The following is a 20,017-nucleotide window of genomic DNA, read 5'->3' as shown; positions in this document are numbered from 1 at the left end:
AGTAAATTGATGACGATTCCTTCCTTAATTATAAGATAGTATTATCCATTCAAATTCGAAACAACTTTTTCTATTCATGAACGATTGGAAGAGTAAATTCACTTATCGATATTGTTAGTCGCGTTATTAGTTGAATTTATTTGATAATATCTAAAACTGTTTCAATAGTTTTCGGTCAGCAAATCGAACCACATATCATATTAATGACTTTTAAACTCACTCAATGATGATCTCGCCTTTAGTGTTTCTCTAAACTAAACTCAACTCTTGTTCAGCTCTATTTAAACAAAAAGTGTTGAATGTTGATTTTGTAGTCGAAGAGCTCTGATGCGTAAGAAGAGCGCAGCGATGATATTCCGTTTTGTGAGTTGGCTGCAGAGAGGCCTTGAAAAAGGAGCATCTTATTTTTAAAGGTGATTGGGCTCTGTGACTGTGACTCTTACTGCCGCCTTTTCGTTCAGCTCTGCATGCCCGATTTCAACCAATCAATCCAAATAAACATCGCACACAAATGCATGTCATCTTATACAGTAATCTTTCTTAGTAGTCTACCACATTGTTGGATCTATCAAATTATAGTGTTCTTCTAAAGCTTGCCACTAAAATTCCAATTTCTCTACTGGAAGGAATCTTGACAATTTTCGATTCCTCTATGTCTCACCAGTACTCGGTTGGCAAACTGAGCCTTCGTTATCATCTATCTATTTCTGTTGTTTTGAGCAGTCACAATCATACTTGTACAATTCGACTCTAGCCTCGTTTCTCTCATTCAATCTTCAGCTGTGTTGTAACTCGTTGTGTCGTATCTCTGGTATAGTAGTTTGTAATTCACATAATATACTTTACTTTGGTATCTAACTTATCATCACAGTATTTTAGAAATGTAGTTTTTTCCGTTGTGTGTATATATATCATAGATAATAATCGAACTTGAAGCTTTTAACTTTTGCTTTCAAGATTTCGCTTGTAGAAATTGAATTTTCAAGTTTTTATCTTCTCAATTGTATCAAGCTTCACACAATTTTCTAATATTCATAGCTTATCAGATTATTAAGATTTAAGTAAGCTTAATTCTAACAGTTGTGTGATAGTTTTACTGTCTAATAATTTAGTTGAATTCTAAAAATATATTAAAATTGAGTAAATTTTGTTAATAGAATATATTTTTAAATTGTTAATTGTATATGAATCACTGGTATAAAATGATTACAACACAAGATCTGGAATATCTTGGAAAGTGATTGTTACATACAACTATACTCGTATTTCTGTAATTAACTGTGAATCGTGGCGTTTTAAGCGAGTCTCAATTTAGTGCTGCGTCTATTAGAACAGCGGCCGAATTAATTCCAGCTCAACGTCACGTCAGTGTGGTTACTCTCCAGAGCATAACAAAGTACTTGAGGTATGAAGAGATTCAAGCGAGACTCCTGGCACAAGACTACACTTTAATGATCGACCAGCAACCTGAAATATTGTTGAAACCTGTACAATGCAAATGCGTTTTCTTCAAAACCTCTGTCAGTCTATTATTTACATTTTTTGACTTGGAAGATCAATCTTATCAACTACAATCTATTCAATCTAATCTCATTTACAACAGCATTTTGAATATTTTTTTTCCAAAATATGAAGGAAAGTTCTTAGATGAGAATTGACATTTGTTTAGTTTTTTAAAAGTATAAAATATTATCTAAATCTAGAACAAATTCCTTGGATGAAGGTGAATAACTTATTTTTTTATTATGGAGTGAATCTCAAGATTTAGCAGTTATTCAAAGCTGCTACCAAATACGTAATAATTGAGTGAAGTAAAGTAATATTAGATCTGTTATTATTCATACTCTTGCAAGTAAATAATTCCAAATGAAAAAAATAATACGTAATAATTGAGTGAAGTGAAATAATAAATCTATTATTATTCATACTCTTACAAGTAAATTTCAAATAAAAAGAAATCAGATTTTGCATTTGTTCAAATGCTAATGAATATATTTATAATGAATTATTTCAAAATTTAATATCAAAATTAAATGCTGTCAACCATCCTGAAGACTTCTGCTACTACAAATATTAACAACAGCTACAAGGAAATTAGATGAGATCAACTAGGATTTCCATTAAGATTTATTATTTTTCTCTCTTGTTACTCGTACACTTCTATTATTTTTTATTCTTTAAACTTATGAAGTAAATATTCCTAATTTACAAGTGTAAGGTTGTGCAACAATTTTGGAAACGTTTCACTGGTGATATTTTTGAAAGTTTTTCGCTTTGGGTACTATCAAATCATAAAAATAAAAAAGTTTCTCAGGAAATTGTTTTTCTTTATTATTTTTGAAATATGAGCGCCTAAAGTTGAAATTTTTGTATCAGATCATTTCAAATTTGGTAATATGATAAATTAATGAAATTTTGAGGATGTTATAATTTATAATATAATACCTATATAAATTATTCACGGTAGTATTGGATATAGTTGTAGTATTATTGATTACTATTATTTTGTTTTTTATTTTTTGTAATCATATCAATTTTTGAGAAAGTTATTTAATTTTCAAAAAATAACTCGACTTGAGTGGTTTATCAATTAGAATATTATAATATATATTTTGGAGTTATTTCCCTCAGCAGAAAAACTTTTCCCAACTCTAATGTATTATAATAAAATTATATATTAGTTGTGATCTATTATATAGAATTTTCATCAAGAAGATTATAATAATTAATTATTTTATTTATGATCAAATCTGAGTTCAATGTGATGATGACAGATCTCAAAGTGCCAATATCAGAAAGTGATTCAAATACGAAACAACAATAGATTTTTCCAGCCTCGGCAGTCTTTTTAGAAACTCGTGATCGGCGCGACTCGGTTCCGCGTTTCCTTCAAATGTCCAAACTGTTCAGTTCCTCTTTTCTTTCTTTGTTCGGCTCAGTTTTCTTTCTCCATCTTCGTGTGTCTGTGACGGTGAACGTACGGAAGGCAGCGGCAGGAAAGAAAGAGGTAGATTTTTCTTCTCTTTTTTCTCTGTGGTGCCCGGTGAGAGTCATGCACCGTTGAGCACATCCCCGGCTGGCGATTCAGTGAACCGTTGCCCCCCCCTCTGCTCACTCCCCCACCCCCACTCTGTGACCGTAGCTCATTGATAGTGGCGTTGGTGAGGAGGAATCCGTGAAAGACGCTCAGGTCGGTAGTCGGTAGTCGGTGCTGTGCGTGCCAACCTGTGCGCTGTGCGTTGCATTGTCTCCTGTTCTCCTGCCTGCCTCCTGTCGCAGTCTCCCAGTTGCACCGGTTACTAGCAATGGCACTGGAAGAATTCACGGGCGCCCTTGACAGGCCCGTGGTCCTTCGGTGTCGTAACTAGTAGCCGGATTAATCTTCACAGACTTTTTAAAATTTTAGTTTATTTTAAAATAAGATAGGTATTATAACATTTCATTTATAGACTAACGTCTCTGATGATGACAAGGCAAAATACAATATTGCTCATACCTTCACACTAAATTTTGAGATAAAGTGATTAAAACTATTATTAAACTAATTTTTATTTTAATTTTAGTTATTTTAAAATAAGATAGGTATCATAACATATCATTTCTAGACTAACTTATCTGATGGTGACAAGGGAAAATACAATAGCCTATTGATCACAACTATCTAAAATTTGATATACAGTTACTAAAACTATTATTAGACTAAATTGTTTTGTAGAAAATTCAAATATAAATTTATTTCAGAAAGTAAAAATATTTAAACTTACATCACAAATGCAATGAATTACAATCAATTCAAATAAACAGTACTCCTCACAAAAAATAATAAATTGAAGAATAATAGTATTGATAGTATCAATACTTCTACTAACTAGTAAAAATTATAATGTACAATCAAACTGAATGGATTGAGGATTATTTTATCATTACATTATTATTCAACACACCTAATAGCATAAGCTTGGTGGAAAACTAGTGGCATAAGTGAGAAAGTGAGAATATTATCGTATAGAGTAAAATTTTTGTAAGAGTTTTTGGCTATTATGCCTGTTGTTTCCAAAGTTATATTGCTTTTTTTTCGAAATGAATTAATAAAAGTGTAAAATGTTTTCAACTTTAACGGAAATGTTAATTTTTGTCAATATAATTTTACTTTCAAATTTAATTTATCCTTATGTTTACCATCAGATACCCCAAAATCTCTGAGGATTCACTTCATATATTTTGACAAATAAAAGTTTTGGAGAGAATGTCATCAGTATTAATGTATGGCAGACTTTTGTAATTTTGGGTTATTTCAAAATTCACTTGAAGAATAAACTTCTCTTCCATATTGTTAATCTATTTACAAATTAATTAATATAATAAGATTTACAGTCACTAAAATGTCATCACGTTGAATCTCAGACTTGATTAATTTTGTCTTTTTTTAATCACTTCTACAATAACTTCCCTGCTGACAAAGTGTAGAATACATTGATTCATTCATTTTCAAATATTTTTGTCAAAATTTCTCTGTGTCATGTATGGGAAATTAGACTCCATTATTACGATAGGCCAACCACAGACAATTAATATTCACTGAAATAATATTCAATTAATATTATACTATTAATATTCACTGACAATAATTCCACTACTAAAATATCATATCTACTAAAATTAAAAATAAATTTCCCATTAATTCCATTATAATATGAATTATCACTTTATCCAGACTGTTTTATTTATTCTATTGTAGAAATAATTGCACAACAAACAGAATTGAAGTTATTGTTTGTTTTATTTCGAAAATGCATATTATGCATAATATCATAACAATTACAGGTTAATTATTTCATTTTTTATTATTATAGCACGTTCACTTGATTAAATTTGTTAAATTTTCAATCGTCCTGCTGAAATATTTGTTTGAAAAATAATTGTTAATTTTTTTCTAAATAGAAATCAGTTCCAATCAAATGTATCGAATTGATAGGTATTGAAAATTGTTTTTTAGTTACCGAAGAAATTTAGGAAAATTGACATGTTAATTTCCATGTTTTGTTGCTATTTAGCTTGTAATTAATACATTTATTAAATCTGTTATAATTTTAATTTCTAAGATTTGGGTAAAGTAGCTATTTTCATCATTGTCAGAAATTTTTTAATATTCTGCTTTAATGTTACTTCAATGTTACTTCAACTTTAATGTTCAATTTTTTTTATTTACTGAATAGCTTTTTATTCTACTATTATATTTGCTGTCCTGAAAACTATTTTTTGCTGTTGATGCAGCCCTAAAAACGTGGCCATAACGTATATTTTTGCCGATTATGTCAGTCTTAATACATTGTGATAATGGCTAACTGCTAGAATTATGTTTACTCTATCATATTTTGTTTCTCTATTGATTCTAATATATTTTTATGAAATATCAGAATAATGTTCTCACTTGATAGTTTTAGTTTTTTAATACTTTAATTATTTAAATTGAAAGCTCAACTTGATGGTTGAGTGCACTGTGTAGTAGCCAGTATTCAAAATTAAAGGATTTGAGGTTTTTTATAACCGCCCTTTTTATAAATATTATATTTTTTTAAATAATATCCTTAAAAATGATATCCTTTAAAAATATATTTTAATATGTTTAAAAAACAATCCTTTCATCCTTTTCCCAAATATTACTCATTTTCTTCAAACAACTCACAAATAACATTAAATACAAATTATAAATTAATTACAGTTATAATTATTTGTGATAGTTTCAAAGGTTAATCAGCGATCGTGTCAAATTGAATTTCGTATCAAGTTTTTCTCCTGCTAGATAATATATTGTATGCAAACGCACATTTTTAGTAACTGTTCAGCTAGGTACTATTAGCCGAAATCTCGATCGAATACGTATTTCTCGTACTTGAGGCTGTGCAAAGGCTAAAAATAAACTTTCTACTGGTGATATTTTTCAAAGTTTTTCTATTTGTATATTATCAAGCTATCAAAATGAAAAATTTCTCAGAATAACATTTTTTCCAATCATTAGGATACTTTTTGAGATATGAGGGCCTAAAGTTTGAATTTTTGGGACAGAACATTTCAAATTCCGTAAGGGATAAATCCATGAAATCAGAGGATAGTCTACATTCTTCATGATATTGTTGATTGAATAAAACAAAAAAAATTGAAAATATCAATTTTTGAGAAAGTTATTCAATTTACCAAAAATAACTCAACTAAGAGTTATTTTTGGTCATTTCTAGTAATTTGAATAACTTTCTCAAATATTGATATTTTCAGAAATTTTCTGTTTTATTCAGTCAGCAATATCATGAAGAATTTATCCTCTGACTCTCATGGATTTATCTCTTACCGAATTTGAAATCTTCTGTCCCAGATATTTAAACTTTAGGCGCTCATATCTCAAAAAGTAATGATTGGAAAAAATGTATTTCTGAGAAAACTTTTTCATTTTGATAGCATGATAATATACAAATCGAAAAACTTTGAAAAATATCACTAGGAGAAAGTTTATTTTTAGCCTTTGCATAGGCTTATAATCAGTATAAATGTAATGGGCCTCTAATTCATGTCTTGAAGAAAAGTGTACATCTCAAGGGGAGCATGTATGATCTCATCACACCATCCCCTATAAATATCATGTTGGTATCCAGTGGCTAATATCATAGAGTACTTATAATTACTTTGGTTCAACGTCAACAGTATAACAATATATAATTTGTTCATTCCTGAAGTAGTTCGTCATTTCTCCCATATTATTACTTCATTCAGAGTAACTTGTTGAGTAATATTACTGTCATTCTCTCTCCCATTGAAAAGGTTACTATTAATAAATATGCTTCATTCAACTTGTCTTTTATTTCATATTAGAAGTAGGCTATTGTTGTAAATGATTTTTTATTCTATTCAATTCTGCTACGATTCGTAGTTGAGCAATGACTGTACTAAAAATGATTGTGATTTGAACATTAAGAAACGTATGCATATACGAGAAAGATTAAAAGATTTAATCTTTAAATAAAGATTAAAAGATTTAATCTTTAAATAAAGATTTCTAAGTTTATATTTCTAAGAAAATACCATTTTCATATTTATTATTTTACATGAACATTTATTTCGCTCATAACTGTCTAATTACTTCTTAATTGATATAATTACTCTTAATATGAAGATCAATGATATTTATAATTATACTAGCTTACCCGACGAACTTCGTACCGCCAAAAAGTCAATGTATCTCATGTCACACTTGACTTTATTTGGTGAATCATGAAATTTATCTGACAATCAATATTTTTATTTACATCTCAATACGGACTTCCTATGTGCTTAAAATTTCCGTTTTAATACCAGTAAAAAATTTTATCACAGAGTGACGTGTTTATTACAGCTGATAAGTTCATATGCTAAATCATATTATCATGATGATCTTCCCGTTCTACGTTAGCCGCTCGGCCGACAATTTCGAAAACATAGATCTGTAAAATGGATTAATAAATCATTATTATTAGCCCCCCTATTAAAATTTCTGGTCAGAAACCATCCCCAATATTCACGCAACATATTCCTAAAGTTTCATGCCGTTCTGTCAAGTAGTTTTCGAGTCTATAGGGAACAAACAAACTAACAGACATTCATTTTTATATATAGTGATTAATAATGTCATGAATTAAACCTCCATTAAGTCACGCCATTGACTATGCAATTATGTGCAGGATCTTGCAATATTTGGGTTTTCAAATTTGTGGAACTTATTTTGAATTTCTGTTATCAAAACAACTTACAATCCTATTGTATATATATATATATATACCATTTCAATTGATTTTTCATCAAATTATATTTCTTATTTTGTATTGCTGACGACATTCAAAAATTCTATTGCATTTTTTATAGCTATCTTCTTCTATATGCTGGAAGTATCTTACTGTAAAATTCTGAAGTATCTGGAAGTATCAGTATTCCACGATTGTTCGTTCTAGTATCACGTAAGACCAAACAATTTTATTCGACTGCATCTTCTCCAGCATAACTTTCTCCAAAATTGGTAATAAATTATTGAGCAAAACTTTAATAAGTTACCGATTTCCAAAGCAGGGCCGCAAGCCACTGAGTATTGTAATCAAGTCACTCCCAACGTGAAGTATACAAGCTTTATATACAGAGTGAGTTACATATATATATATATATAACTCACTCTGTATATAAAGCGAAAAAATTATATTAAATAAAAATGTGTAGTGAAAGAATTTAAAGTAGTGAAATTATAGATTAGAACTGTAGGCTTCACTGGAAGACTTTAACAATAAAAATTAATATTTTAGGATAAGAAATAAGAGAACAAAATTAATGGTTAGTCCTAGTGACTAGTTTTAATAGAAATAATGAAAAAAATATGTATGGGAACCCTTCAATAAGTTGGAGTCTGTTGTAGATATAATATTGTAACTTTCAGGCCAATACTCTACCTTTTGACGTACAACTGAATTTCAACCCCTCATAAAGGGTTGACTTAGGGGTTGTAACTCGAATATTTTAGATGTAAACACCCATTGTGTGGTACATCATTTTGAAGGCCCATTCAAAACTAGAAAGATGACATCAATAAAAATGTTGTATGCTACTTGTATCCAATCAGCCGCCATTTAGGATACAAGTATCATAGAACATTTTTATTGATGTCATCTTTCTTGTTTTGAAAAGGCCTTTGAATGTACCACACAATGATGGTTTTTTACATTTGAAATATTCCAGTTACAACCCCTCATTTCTTTAAAAACTAAAACTCTAATCAGCTGCCATTTTGGATACAGATAGTATAGAACATTTTCATTGATGCCGTCTTTTAAAAGGCATTTAAAATGATGTACCACTCAATGGGTGTTTACATTTGAAGTATTCGAGTTACAACCCCTAAATCACCCCTTTATGAGGGGTTGAAATTCAGTTGTACGTCAAAAGGTGGAGTATTCACCAATAATTTATCCTGAAAGTTACAGAATTATATCCACAACAGTCTTCAACTTATTGAAGGGTTCCCATACATATGACTCACTCTGTATAGTGAAATGAATAGCTTTTTAAAACATACATTAATGAACACAGTAGAAACATAATAGCCTAGTTACAGAGAAAAACTATAAGAAATAGAATCAAATATCGTATCCTACTCTTAGGCTCGGTTTATAGAACACTTATTAAATCGAATGGACCATTGAACATAATATTTTATTTATGAAAAATAATTCCATAGTACCCTTTTGTTCTCACAACTAGTTTCGGCATTTCCAAGCCATTTTCAAGTTTTTTTCCTAATCAAATAAAAATGTCTTAGAAATACCGAGACTAGTTGTGTTTTATAAAAAAAATTGAAAACAAAATGGTAGGCCTATTATGGAATTATTTTTTATTAATTAACAAATCAAGTAGTGCTTTTAAAATACTTCATAAGATAATATTAAGTATTCATTTATTGATTCAATTATATTTCATTATATATACCGGTAGGTACTCATAGATTTAATGGCCAATTACATTCAATATGTATCCCAGAAATCGGGCATTACTCGTAAATAGAAGAAAATGTAATAGCTTTATATGTATAGCTTTTTATTTAAAAGCTCTTATACTAGATTCTAAGATGTATAAATTCTTATTGATTATTCAAAGTACTTCATGAGAAATTCAACATAATTCAGAAACTATGATTAATTTATACTATTAGAACGATCAGAAGCAACTGAATATAAATATGTAACTGCGTAAAATCGTACACCCCGTTCGCTAGCTGCGCTCAAGCCGCGCGCCCGATTTGCGTCTTAATTGTTGATTTTAGCTATTCGTAGAAAACCCACAAATATTCCATAGTTAAGCCTAGTTTATAAGATGCCAATTGGCCCGAAATTCAACTGTCTCCGGGAGTAGACTATGGATAGTCAATTGGGCCCAGCGAGCCTCCCACCACTCGGAATCTCAGTTGTCGCGTCAATTGTCGCCGTGTGAACGGTGTAGGCCAGTAGCGCTGTCTTGGTTTTGCCAGTTCAGCTGGTTTAGTCACAACAGATGACGAGAACTCGGACATGTTTAGCTTTCAACTGACGTGCCAATAGTTGGCCGCGTATAAACATCTTCTCGTTTAACTGGCCTGGCCTCCGACAATCCGCAACCACGTGATGTCAATTGTCCAAAGACAACTGTCTCGCCGATTGGCGATGTGTAAAGTAGGCTTAAAATTATTGTCTTAGGACAATTGTCATCAGGTGGTTGCGGATTGTCGGAGGCCAGGCCAGTTAAACGAGAAGACCAACTATTGGCAGCTAAACATGTCCGAGTTCTCGTCATCTGTTGTGACTAAACCAGCTGAACTGGCAAAACCAAGACAGCGCTACTGGCCTACACCGTTCACACGGCGACAATTGACGCGACAACTGAGATTCCGAGTGGTGGAGGGCTCACTGGGCCCAATTGACTATCCATAGTCTACTCTCGGAGACAGTTGAATTTCGGGCCAATTGTCGGGACAGTTGGCAAGACAATTGGCCTGAAGTGTTTATACGAAGATAATAATCTCATGCCAGTCAGTTGCCTTATTACAATTGTCTCGCCAATTGGCATCGTATAAACTAGGCTTTAAGGTGCGTTTTCGATTGTGCGTAAATGCCGTCGTCGACCACGACAGGGAGAGGATCTCAGATTGGGTAGATTTCAATTTGTCTATATAACCTTAAAAATTATGTTCAATTATGTTTTAATGGAAAAATTTAAGTTTATACTCTTAAATGGCAATATGTTGATATTATGCGAAATGTTTTGATTCTTGGATAATAACACAAATAACGAAAAGTTATTGGATCAGCTGCTTTAGCACACTTGAAATTTGGACAATATGAATGTCTTTAGACAACAATGCCTGTCGTCGTCGACTGCGGAAGTTTTCGCACAAGTGAAGCTTTCGCTGAAAGTGGCTGAACAATTTGCTGTATCAATGAACGTATGAAATTAAACTTTAATCAATGAACGAGTACCCATAGTGAGGTCCACGTTATAATGGCAGTGTTTAACTAACAATTGTATTGCTATCCTTGTCTATCATTCAACAAAGCTGATAGCGCTATCTCTTTCTCGCTTTGCTCTGTTGCCAGATTGTTTTTAAACAATGTAGAAATATAATAAATAAACAAAATATCTAATCTTGATTATGAAATCATTGAAAAATATAATTTCTTGCTTGATAAAATATAATTTATCATTTTAAACCAGAATTAACTGTTAATATCACATCGATAAACCGGTATCAGTTACCCTCCATAGAAGGCATTGACAAGACAGAGGATAGGCAACATTGTTTTCCTATCTTTCTCCACTGTCATTAAAACGTGGGCCTCATTATAGTCATTTCATTTTCGATCTCAAGTAAGAAATGTTTATTGTGAGATTCACGTTATATGGTCAGCACCTGATTAACATAGATTCGCTGTTCTTGTCTGTCATTAGATAAATCAGATAACTCTATCCTGTTCCAGCTCCGCACTGTTGTCAAACCGTTTGTTTGCTACCACCATACAAATCTTGGTACATACAAATTTGTATTACCATCAAAATCTTTTGTCTGCTATGTAGAATATAATAATATCGAGTAACCTGGCTGGCTCAGGTCTGTTGACAGAGTTTTCAAGTCGCATCTAATGTTTTAGGAATTCTGACATGAACAAACTACTGCTATTAGGCAGCCGGGATCCGAACACTTAGCCATGGGAGTGACTCGAGAAAAATTCCTTGCCCAGGCCGGGATTCAAACCTGGCCCTCTGAATTATTAAGCCAGCATATAATCCACTCGACTACGGCCACCCCTTCACGAATATATATAATGAATTAATATTTAATCTCAATTATACAATTTGATTATCAAATCTTGAGAATAAATATTTTCTTGGTGAATAAAAAATATTTGAGAAAGAATAATTGATCTAATTGATCGTTATTAACAAGAATAAACAATTAATATTATACAGGGTGACACAGAATAACGGAAACTTGAAAAAAACGCCATAAAACATTAGTGAAAAGGGCAAAAATGATTTTATTCAAACTAATGTGAAGTTCAAGACTCGCCATTCGAGAATTAATAATAACATCTATCACTTTTTGACAATTACTTCTTCAAGATGGCTTCTTCCTGCACGAATACACTCTTGAAATCTGTGTTGAGATTCCTGAACGAATGCTGCAACATTTCAGCTGGGATATTGTTAATTTCATTTTGAATTGTCTGTTATGATTCAACCACAGTTATTGGTCAAGTTGTGAAAACGTTTGATTTGAGATAGCTCCACAAACAGAAAATCACAGGTGGACAGATCATGGGACCAGGAAACGCAGATGTTGCAGCGATCAATGAGGAATCGTCAACAATGATTTCAAGAGTGTACTCGTTCAGGTGGAAGCCATCTTGAAGAATATTATCAAAAAGTGATAGATGTTATTGATAAATGGCAAGTCTTAAACTTCATATTAGTTTGAATAAAATCATTTTTGCCCTTCCCACTAGTTTTTTATGCCGTTTTTGAAAGTTCCCGTTATTCTGTGTCACTCTGTGTATGCCAGGATGACTTGAAACATAGCTATGGAAGGTGATGAAAGAACAGAATTGACAACCATACCGTCCTATCATTACACAGGCTATAATTATAATGAATCTTACATTAGACTGAAATAATTGTCTATTTTAGTAATTACATTATACTGTATTAATAAATAAGTTGACAAATGTACCTTCAATTAATCCATTTAATCTACCGTAAAACTACACCTCAACATTGTAACTTACTCTGCAGAATAGATGTTTGGAATTTATGAATAGTTTCATCCTATCATTCCGACTGACTTTCACTGTAAACTGATATTATTGTCTAATTATTTAGAAGATTTGCGTCAATACGAGGTGTTAAAAGTATCTTCATTCATATAATCCTGTTAATCTACCGTAAAACTACACCTAAACATTCTAATTTGCTCTGCATAATTGGAATTTATGAATATTTTCATCTTATCATTTCCACTGACTGTATAATCATTGTCTATAACTTTGAAATCATTGTCTATTTCAGAAGATTCATCAGATTCATATTAATAAATGAGGTTTCAAATGTATCTTCATTTAATCCTGTTGTAAAGCCTACACCTAAACAACGTAATTTGCTTTCCAGAATAGATAGTAATTGGAATTGATGAATATTGTGGCTTGTGCTTTTAGTAGGCCCTAAATTGAATTTGGATTGTTTCAGAGAAAAGTGGGGTATAATTCCGACTGCGATCTGCCGAGCCGCTCGCACGAGGAGTGGCAAGCCAGGAGTGGTCACCAAGCCGTTCCCTCGCTCCTCCTACATTACGCGGCGCACTGCTCACCTGAAGGCCAAAAATACTCGCTCGAAAACGTGATGTCTCTTCAACATATTTCCCTCTTGCTTTGCTAAGCTTTTTCGCAAACAAATCGGGCATAAAGTAAAAACAGTCGACAGTTCGAAAAGTGTAGTTTTTTAGACAATTATGCATAAATTAATAGGCTAATGATTGAAAGTTGTTTATAGAAACAAATCTATTTTCATTGTGATTTATCTTTTTCTTCGATTTAATAGAGGTAGCTCAATATTTACATTGAAAAGATTAGAGCTATTTTTTGGTTAGATTGTTATCCAGATATTTTTCCCCCAGAAAGATGTATGCTAAACGAATCATTGTGTATTCTTACATGAAATATCGAATCGAGCTATCAATTGTTGCATCAAATTATAATCACAGATTTTACTTCGAATTCTACAACATACTATTGTTTATTTTTAATCCCCCTACTATTATAATGATATATTATTGAGCTTATAGAGAACGAAGATAGAAAATCTTGCTGTGACATTTTATATCTAAATTATGCTACGATTTTTGCCATTGTGAATCTTTAAATTTTGTGCGATATAATATTTATAATGTATCAGGAAAGCAATAATGTACTTCCATTATGAACTTTGTCTATAATCTCGACTAAAAGCAATATTATCAAACAATAGTATAATAGCTTACTCTATTTTTCTTTGTTTTCAAGTGTGTGTTATATTTATTGTTCTTATTGATGTGTTTAAATGCGGATCAAAATTTTGAGAATAAATTTTTTTCTACATTTCTTTGTTATCTTATGAAATGATAATTCTTCCAATCACAACTTGAATAAGGTCATAGTTATGTAAACTTTCAAAATTTAAATAAAGAATATCTCTATTCATTCTAAAGAATGATGAATAAAGATTTTGAATGGGGCTGGAGTGGACAAAATAAATAATTCCATTTTTTATACTTATCTACTTATACTATGGAAATGGAGGTGGATAGGCCATACTTTGAGAAAAAGAGAGGGAGCAATTGGAATCCCCAGGGAAAGAGAAAAAGAGGTAGGCCAAGGATTTCATGGAGGCGAACAATAGACAGCGAGCTTGGGAAGGTGAAGAAGACATGGCGAGAGGTGAAAAGAATGGCGGAGGATAGAGATGGATGGCGGTTATTCGTGGAAGCCCTATGCTCCAACCGGAGTTACAGGAATTAAGTCAAGTAAGTCATACTAATCACTCATAACACTTTATTGTAGATTATCTACTAACATAATATTTACAGCAAATGAACCAATATTCAAGTTAAACAAATAAATAATAAAATTCTGTAGGCTATAAATAGGCAATTCTATGAAGGCTATTATTTTCAATATTCTTTTGCTAGGAATTAATAATAATAAATCTTTAGATTATTTGTAAAGCTAGATTCTCAATTAAATAAAATATAAAATTGCTAATAGTCTAAGCCTTTGAACTATTTGACAAAATAATTTGTGATGTTAACTTCAAAAGTAAAATAATTAGCTGTCCGCTTGGTACCTCTTCTTTCAATTGGTTTTGAAAGTTTGAAGCAAATATCTCCAATATCAACTGTTGACTCATCTGTTACATCTGAAAATTTAAATTGAAATATATAGCATTACTTTGTAACATAAATAATTACTCAAATAATTTGAGTAAATATGATAAATCATAGAGTGGGGCTAATGTAGACAATGTCCACAGACCACAGTGGCCTCTATGTACACTGTCTACTCTATAGGCCATTTTAAGAAGAAATAGATTTAACTCATAGAAATGAATTGGAATCAGAAGCTTTCTGCCTGAATAATCAAGATTATATAAAAATATTTGAATTAAATTTAAGGAAATTTTTCAAACATAAACAGTTAAATGATATAATTTCTGTAATTTTTTTCTGATTCAACCTCAAATGTGATCGACTCCAAACTTACAGATATTTTTAGAAGTAATGAAGACAGATTCATAGAGTGCAATAATTACACATTCGAAAGAGTGGAAAACTTCAAATATCTTTCAAGATATTATCACAGAAGATAACGATGATGAAGATGTTAGATGATGAAGATAACGACGTTGAAGTTGATATAAAAGCAAAAATAGCTGCAGGAAATCAATGTTATTATGCACTTAGCCAATACTTAAGATCCAGAACACTCTCAAGGAAAATTAAACTAGAAATCTATGAAAATGTTATAAAGCCAGTTGTGTTGTATGGGGCAGAAACCTGGGTTTTGAAAAAGAAAGATGAAGACCTGAGTATATGGGAACGGAAGATACTGAGAAGAATATACGGTCCAGTATGTATTAATGGAGAATGGAGACTTCGTTCGAATCAAGTGCTGTGTGACGATTAGAGAAAACCACCTATTGTAAATGAGATGAAAGTGAAACGCTTGAGCTGGCTAGGTCATGTAGAAAGAATAAGCGATTCAAGAGCCGTTTAAAGAGTCTTTAGAGAAAACCCAGATGGAAGAAGGCTGAAAGAACATCCACGCAAGCGCTGGCTAGAGGATGTAGAAGATAATCTTCAAAAAATAGGGGTTGGAGACGCAATGCTGCCGACAGAGAGGAGCGGAGAGGCATTCTATAGGATGCCAAGGCCCTGGATGCTCTGTAGCATCGGATGGATCAGAGGATTAGATTATTTGATGCATTGTTTTCAATTGGAGTGCGCATACTTATCCGCATCGTATAAGTAAGTATGAGCACTCCAATTGAAAACAATGCATAGAATCTAATCCTCCGATCCGTCCGATTACGATCTGTGTGCGCCCAACTTTATACTGAATTCATATTATGAAGAGAACCTTTAAGAGTTTTTCTTGTCATACTGATTCTCTAAATTGATTAATTCTCAATCAACTATTGATCAATGACTCTCAGTTAACCTCTAGAATGAACTGTTTTATTGTGAATTCATAAAACCATTAAGAGAACCTCGAAGAGTTCTTATCTTAATGATTCCCTAGAAAAATATCCAGATTTTACTGTGATCTCATGCTAGTATAGGTTGAAGCTCTTATCATATAGGGTCGATGTCAAACGAGGCAAACGACAGAAGAGTCCTGCGACAGTCGAGAACAGCGACGAAAGAGACCTGCTACATTCGAGGCCAGTGACGGTAGAGGACTCCTGAAAAAGAGGCCTCAAATTTAATGTCGCCTGCGTTAGGCGACAGTTGAGGCCTCTCTAATTTTTGTACAGCCCCGACAGTCGAGACCTGCGACCGTAGAGGACTCCTGAAAAAGAGGCCTCAAATGTCGCCTGCGTTAGGCGACAGTTGAGGCCTCTCTAATTTTTGTACAGCCCCTACAGTCGAGACCTGCGACCGTAGAGGACTCCTGAAAAAGAGGCCTCAAATTTAATGTCGCCTGCGTTAGGCGACAGTTGAGGCCTCTCTAATTTTCGTACAGACCCGACAGTCGAGACCTGCGACGGTAGAGGACTCCTGAAAAAGAGGCCTCAAATTTAATGTCGCCTGCGTTAGGCGACAGTTGAGGCCTCTCTAATTTTTGTACAGCCCCTACAGTCGAGACCTGCGACCGTAGAGGACTCCTGAAAAAGAGGCCTCAAATGTCGCCTGCGTTAGGCGACAGTTGAGGCCTCTCTAATTTTTGTACAGCCCCTACAGTCGAGACCTGCGACCGTAGAGGACTCCTGAAAAAGAGGCCTCAAATTTAATGTCGCCTGCGTTAGGCGACAGTTGAGGCCTCTCTAATTTTTGTACAGCCCCTACAGTCGAGACCTGCGACGGTAGAGGACTCCTGAAAAAGAGGCCTCAAATTTAATGTCGCCTGCGTTAGGCGACAGTTGAGGCCTCTCTAATTTTCGTACAGACCCGACAGTCGAGACCTGCGACCGTAGAGGACTCCTGAAAAAGAGGCCTCAAATTTAATGTCGCCTGCGTTAGGCGACAGTTGAGGCCTCTCTAATTTTCGTACAGACCCGACAGTCGAGACCTGCGACGGTAGAGGACTCCTGAAAAAGAGGCCTCAAATGTCGCCTGCGTTAGGCGACAGTTGAGGCCTCTCTAATTTTCGTACAGACCCGACATTCGAGGCCAGCGACGGTAGAGGACTCCTGAAAAAGAGGCCTCAAATTTAATGTCGCCTGCGTTAGGCGACAGTTGAGGCCTCTCTAATTTTTGTACAGCCCCGACAGTCGAGACCTGCGACGGTAGAGGACTCCTGAAAAAGAGGCCTCAAATGTCGCCTGCGTTAGGCGACAGTTGAGGCCTCTCTAATTTTCGTACAGACCCGACAGTCGAGACCTGCGACCGTAGAGGACTCCTGAAAAAGAGGCCTCAACTGTCGCCTGCACTAGGCTCTCCAGAATGACAGGTAGCACCGAAAGAATTATCATTGAATTAGTATGGATTTACCAGCAATTGAATAATATATTATATCCTATTATTCCTTCCATATTATGAATAAGTATTGCAACTTTACAACTGTAAATAGTTGCTTCTTCATAAAAAACGAAATTTTCAAACTCGTAAATACCTTTTTGATTCTTGGATGTCAAATTGACTATGCATCTGAAAATGATTTATGTCAATAAATTAACTTTTATTTCTATTAAGCTCAGCATGTAAAATAAAGAGACCCGCATCTTTCCACCCTCCAATATTAAGTTACATCAACAAAGATGGTCAAGTCTTATAAAATTGAAAAGAGCATTCAGTTCACCCGGTAGTATGTTTGATATGATTCCAGATATGTATGTTTGATATACATTCCAGTACTTGGATGATGGTCCCTGTAAAATCTGACAAAGCATTTATTGTAACGGTTCCACTTGTTACTCTTTCCGCTACTACGTAGACATCATGTCGTCATTTTCCGTCTGCGCTGTCCAGTGACGTCACAGTCACGGTTCTACGGCACTGCTATAATCAAGTTGGTTTCCTATATTATTCGTTGTGTTATTTGTCGTTTCAATTTTAATATTTGTACTATTCGATTTTTTGGAATTTATTTTGTCTTTAGGCATCTTACTTTCTAGATATTTGCTACCTTTTCACCAAACGTTTGTAAACGTTTTACTTACGTTTCAAACACTTCTGGCATGTCCCTTTTTCAACCGAGCATTAGCGGTTCCTTGTCTTTCAATGGTTCCTAGTTGGTGAGTGCACTTACGCTCCCGGTCTAAACTTTTTCATCCAAATTCATCTAGTTTACAGAACGTTTTAAAAGTGAATTATTCTTTCAAATTAATTCGTTTATTCTGTTCTTCAATTGTGATTCAATTATTCATCGATTTCTTCACTTATTTATGCTGATAAACTTTGTCAAGATCACAACCTCGTGTGGGCGTCTATTGCCATTCTTCTAACAATTGGCTTCACCTCTTGAAACTCAAACTTTCAAGTTCATCATCTCTACTGTTTGGAAATCAATCTAAAAATTCCACAACTTGAAAGTCGGATTATTCGTTTGGAATTCTACATGCTCCTGCTCACACTTCCACTGGAGGATTTGGCTGCTGTGGTGGACGCTTCCATTCTTGTCATCGCATGGCCAGATCACATCGTCGCTTGCTGATGTCCTGTTCTTTTGGGTACTGCGGATTCCTTGCCTGTCTGCCTGGCTGCATCTCTTCTTCAAAATTTTATTCAGGTTATGTAAATCGTTCTATTCAACTTTCATTTACACATGTATTACATAATTGTTCATAAAATGCTACAGCATTTCGATAATGGACCACGCTCTCTATTTCTAAGTCAAACAGTTTTATGTGCATTTATACAATTTTTGTAGCTATCATTCAACTTTTTCGGCAATTAAAAACATTTAATTGTCCATACCTTTGGTAATCGAGCCTATTTTCATGAATTCAATATATTACAGTGCATGTCTCATTGAGAGCACTGTCCTACATAATGTCAAGGTTATAATATATACTTCATTCAATTTTGATAGCTACCCTTGGCTTTACAAGCGTATTAATATCGACCAAGATATTCAATTTTGTTGATAGCTACCCTTGGCTTTACAAGCGTACTAATGTCGACCAAGACATGCAATTTTTAATAGCTACCCTTAGCTTTTAAGTGTCATTTTAAGGCCACTGACGCCTATTAATTGTTCTATTGATGTCTATCTTGACATTCAATTCACTGAGGCCACCGACGCCTATTAATTGTTCTATTGATGTCTATCTTGACATTCAATTCATTGAAGGCCCATGTCGCCTGTATTTAACTTGGACAATCTTTACATTGTATTTAATAGCTACCCTTAGCTCTTAAGTGTCAATTTAAGGCCACTGACGCCTATTAATTGTTCTATTGATGTCTATCTTGACATTCAATTCATTGAAGGCCCATGTCGCCTGTATTTAACTTGGACAATCTTTACATTGTATTTAATAGCTACCCTTAGCTCTTAAGTGTAATTTTAAGGCCACTGACACCTATTAATTGTTCTATTGATGTCTATCTTGACATTCAATTCACTGAGGCCACCGACGCCTATTAATTGTTCTATTGATGTCTATCTTGACATTCAATTCACTGAGGCCACCGATGCCTATTAATTGTTCTATTGATGTCTATCTTGACATTCAAATCACTGAAGGCCCATGCCGCCTATATTAACGTATTCTATATTAGTAATTATTT

At 33.5% G+C, this 20,017-nt stretch overlaps 1 protein-coding gene across 1 annotated transcript in view; it reads left to right on the top strand.

Annotated features, from left to right (window-relative positions):
- Positions 1–14,168, top strand: part of LOC111052023 (tubulin polyglutamylase TTLL4) — a 52,074-nt gene extending 37,906 nt beyond the window's left edge. The window contains 1 exon segment of the mRNA XM_039432049.1: positions 13,279–14,168. Within this exon segment, the coding sequence (XP_039287983.1) occupies positions 13,279–13,432 (154 nt within the window). The 3' untranslated portion in view covers positions 13,433–14,168.
- The last annotated feature ends 5,849 nt before the right edge of the window (positions 14,169–20,017 follow it).

This window comes from Nilaparvata lugens, chromosome 1, assembly GCF_014356525.2.
Source record: "Nilaparvata lugens isolate BPH chromosome 1, ASM1435652v1, whole genome shotgun sequence".
Lineage (NCBI taxonomy): Eukaryota > Metazoa > Arthropoda > Insecta > Hemiptera > Delphacidae > Nilaparvata > Nilaparvata lugens.
This window is presented reverse-complemented; position numbering and strand designations above follow the sequence as displayed.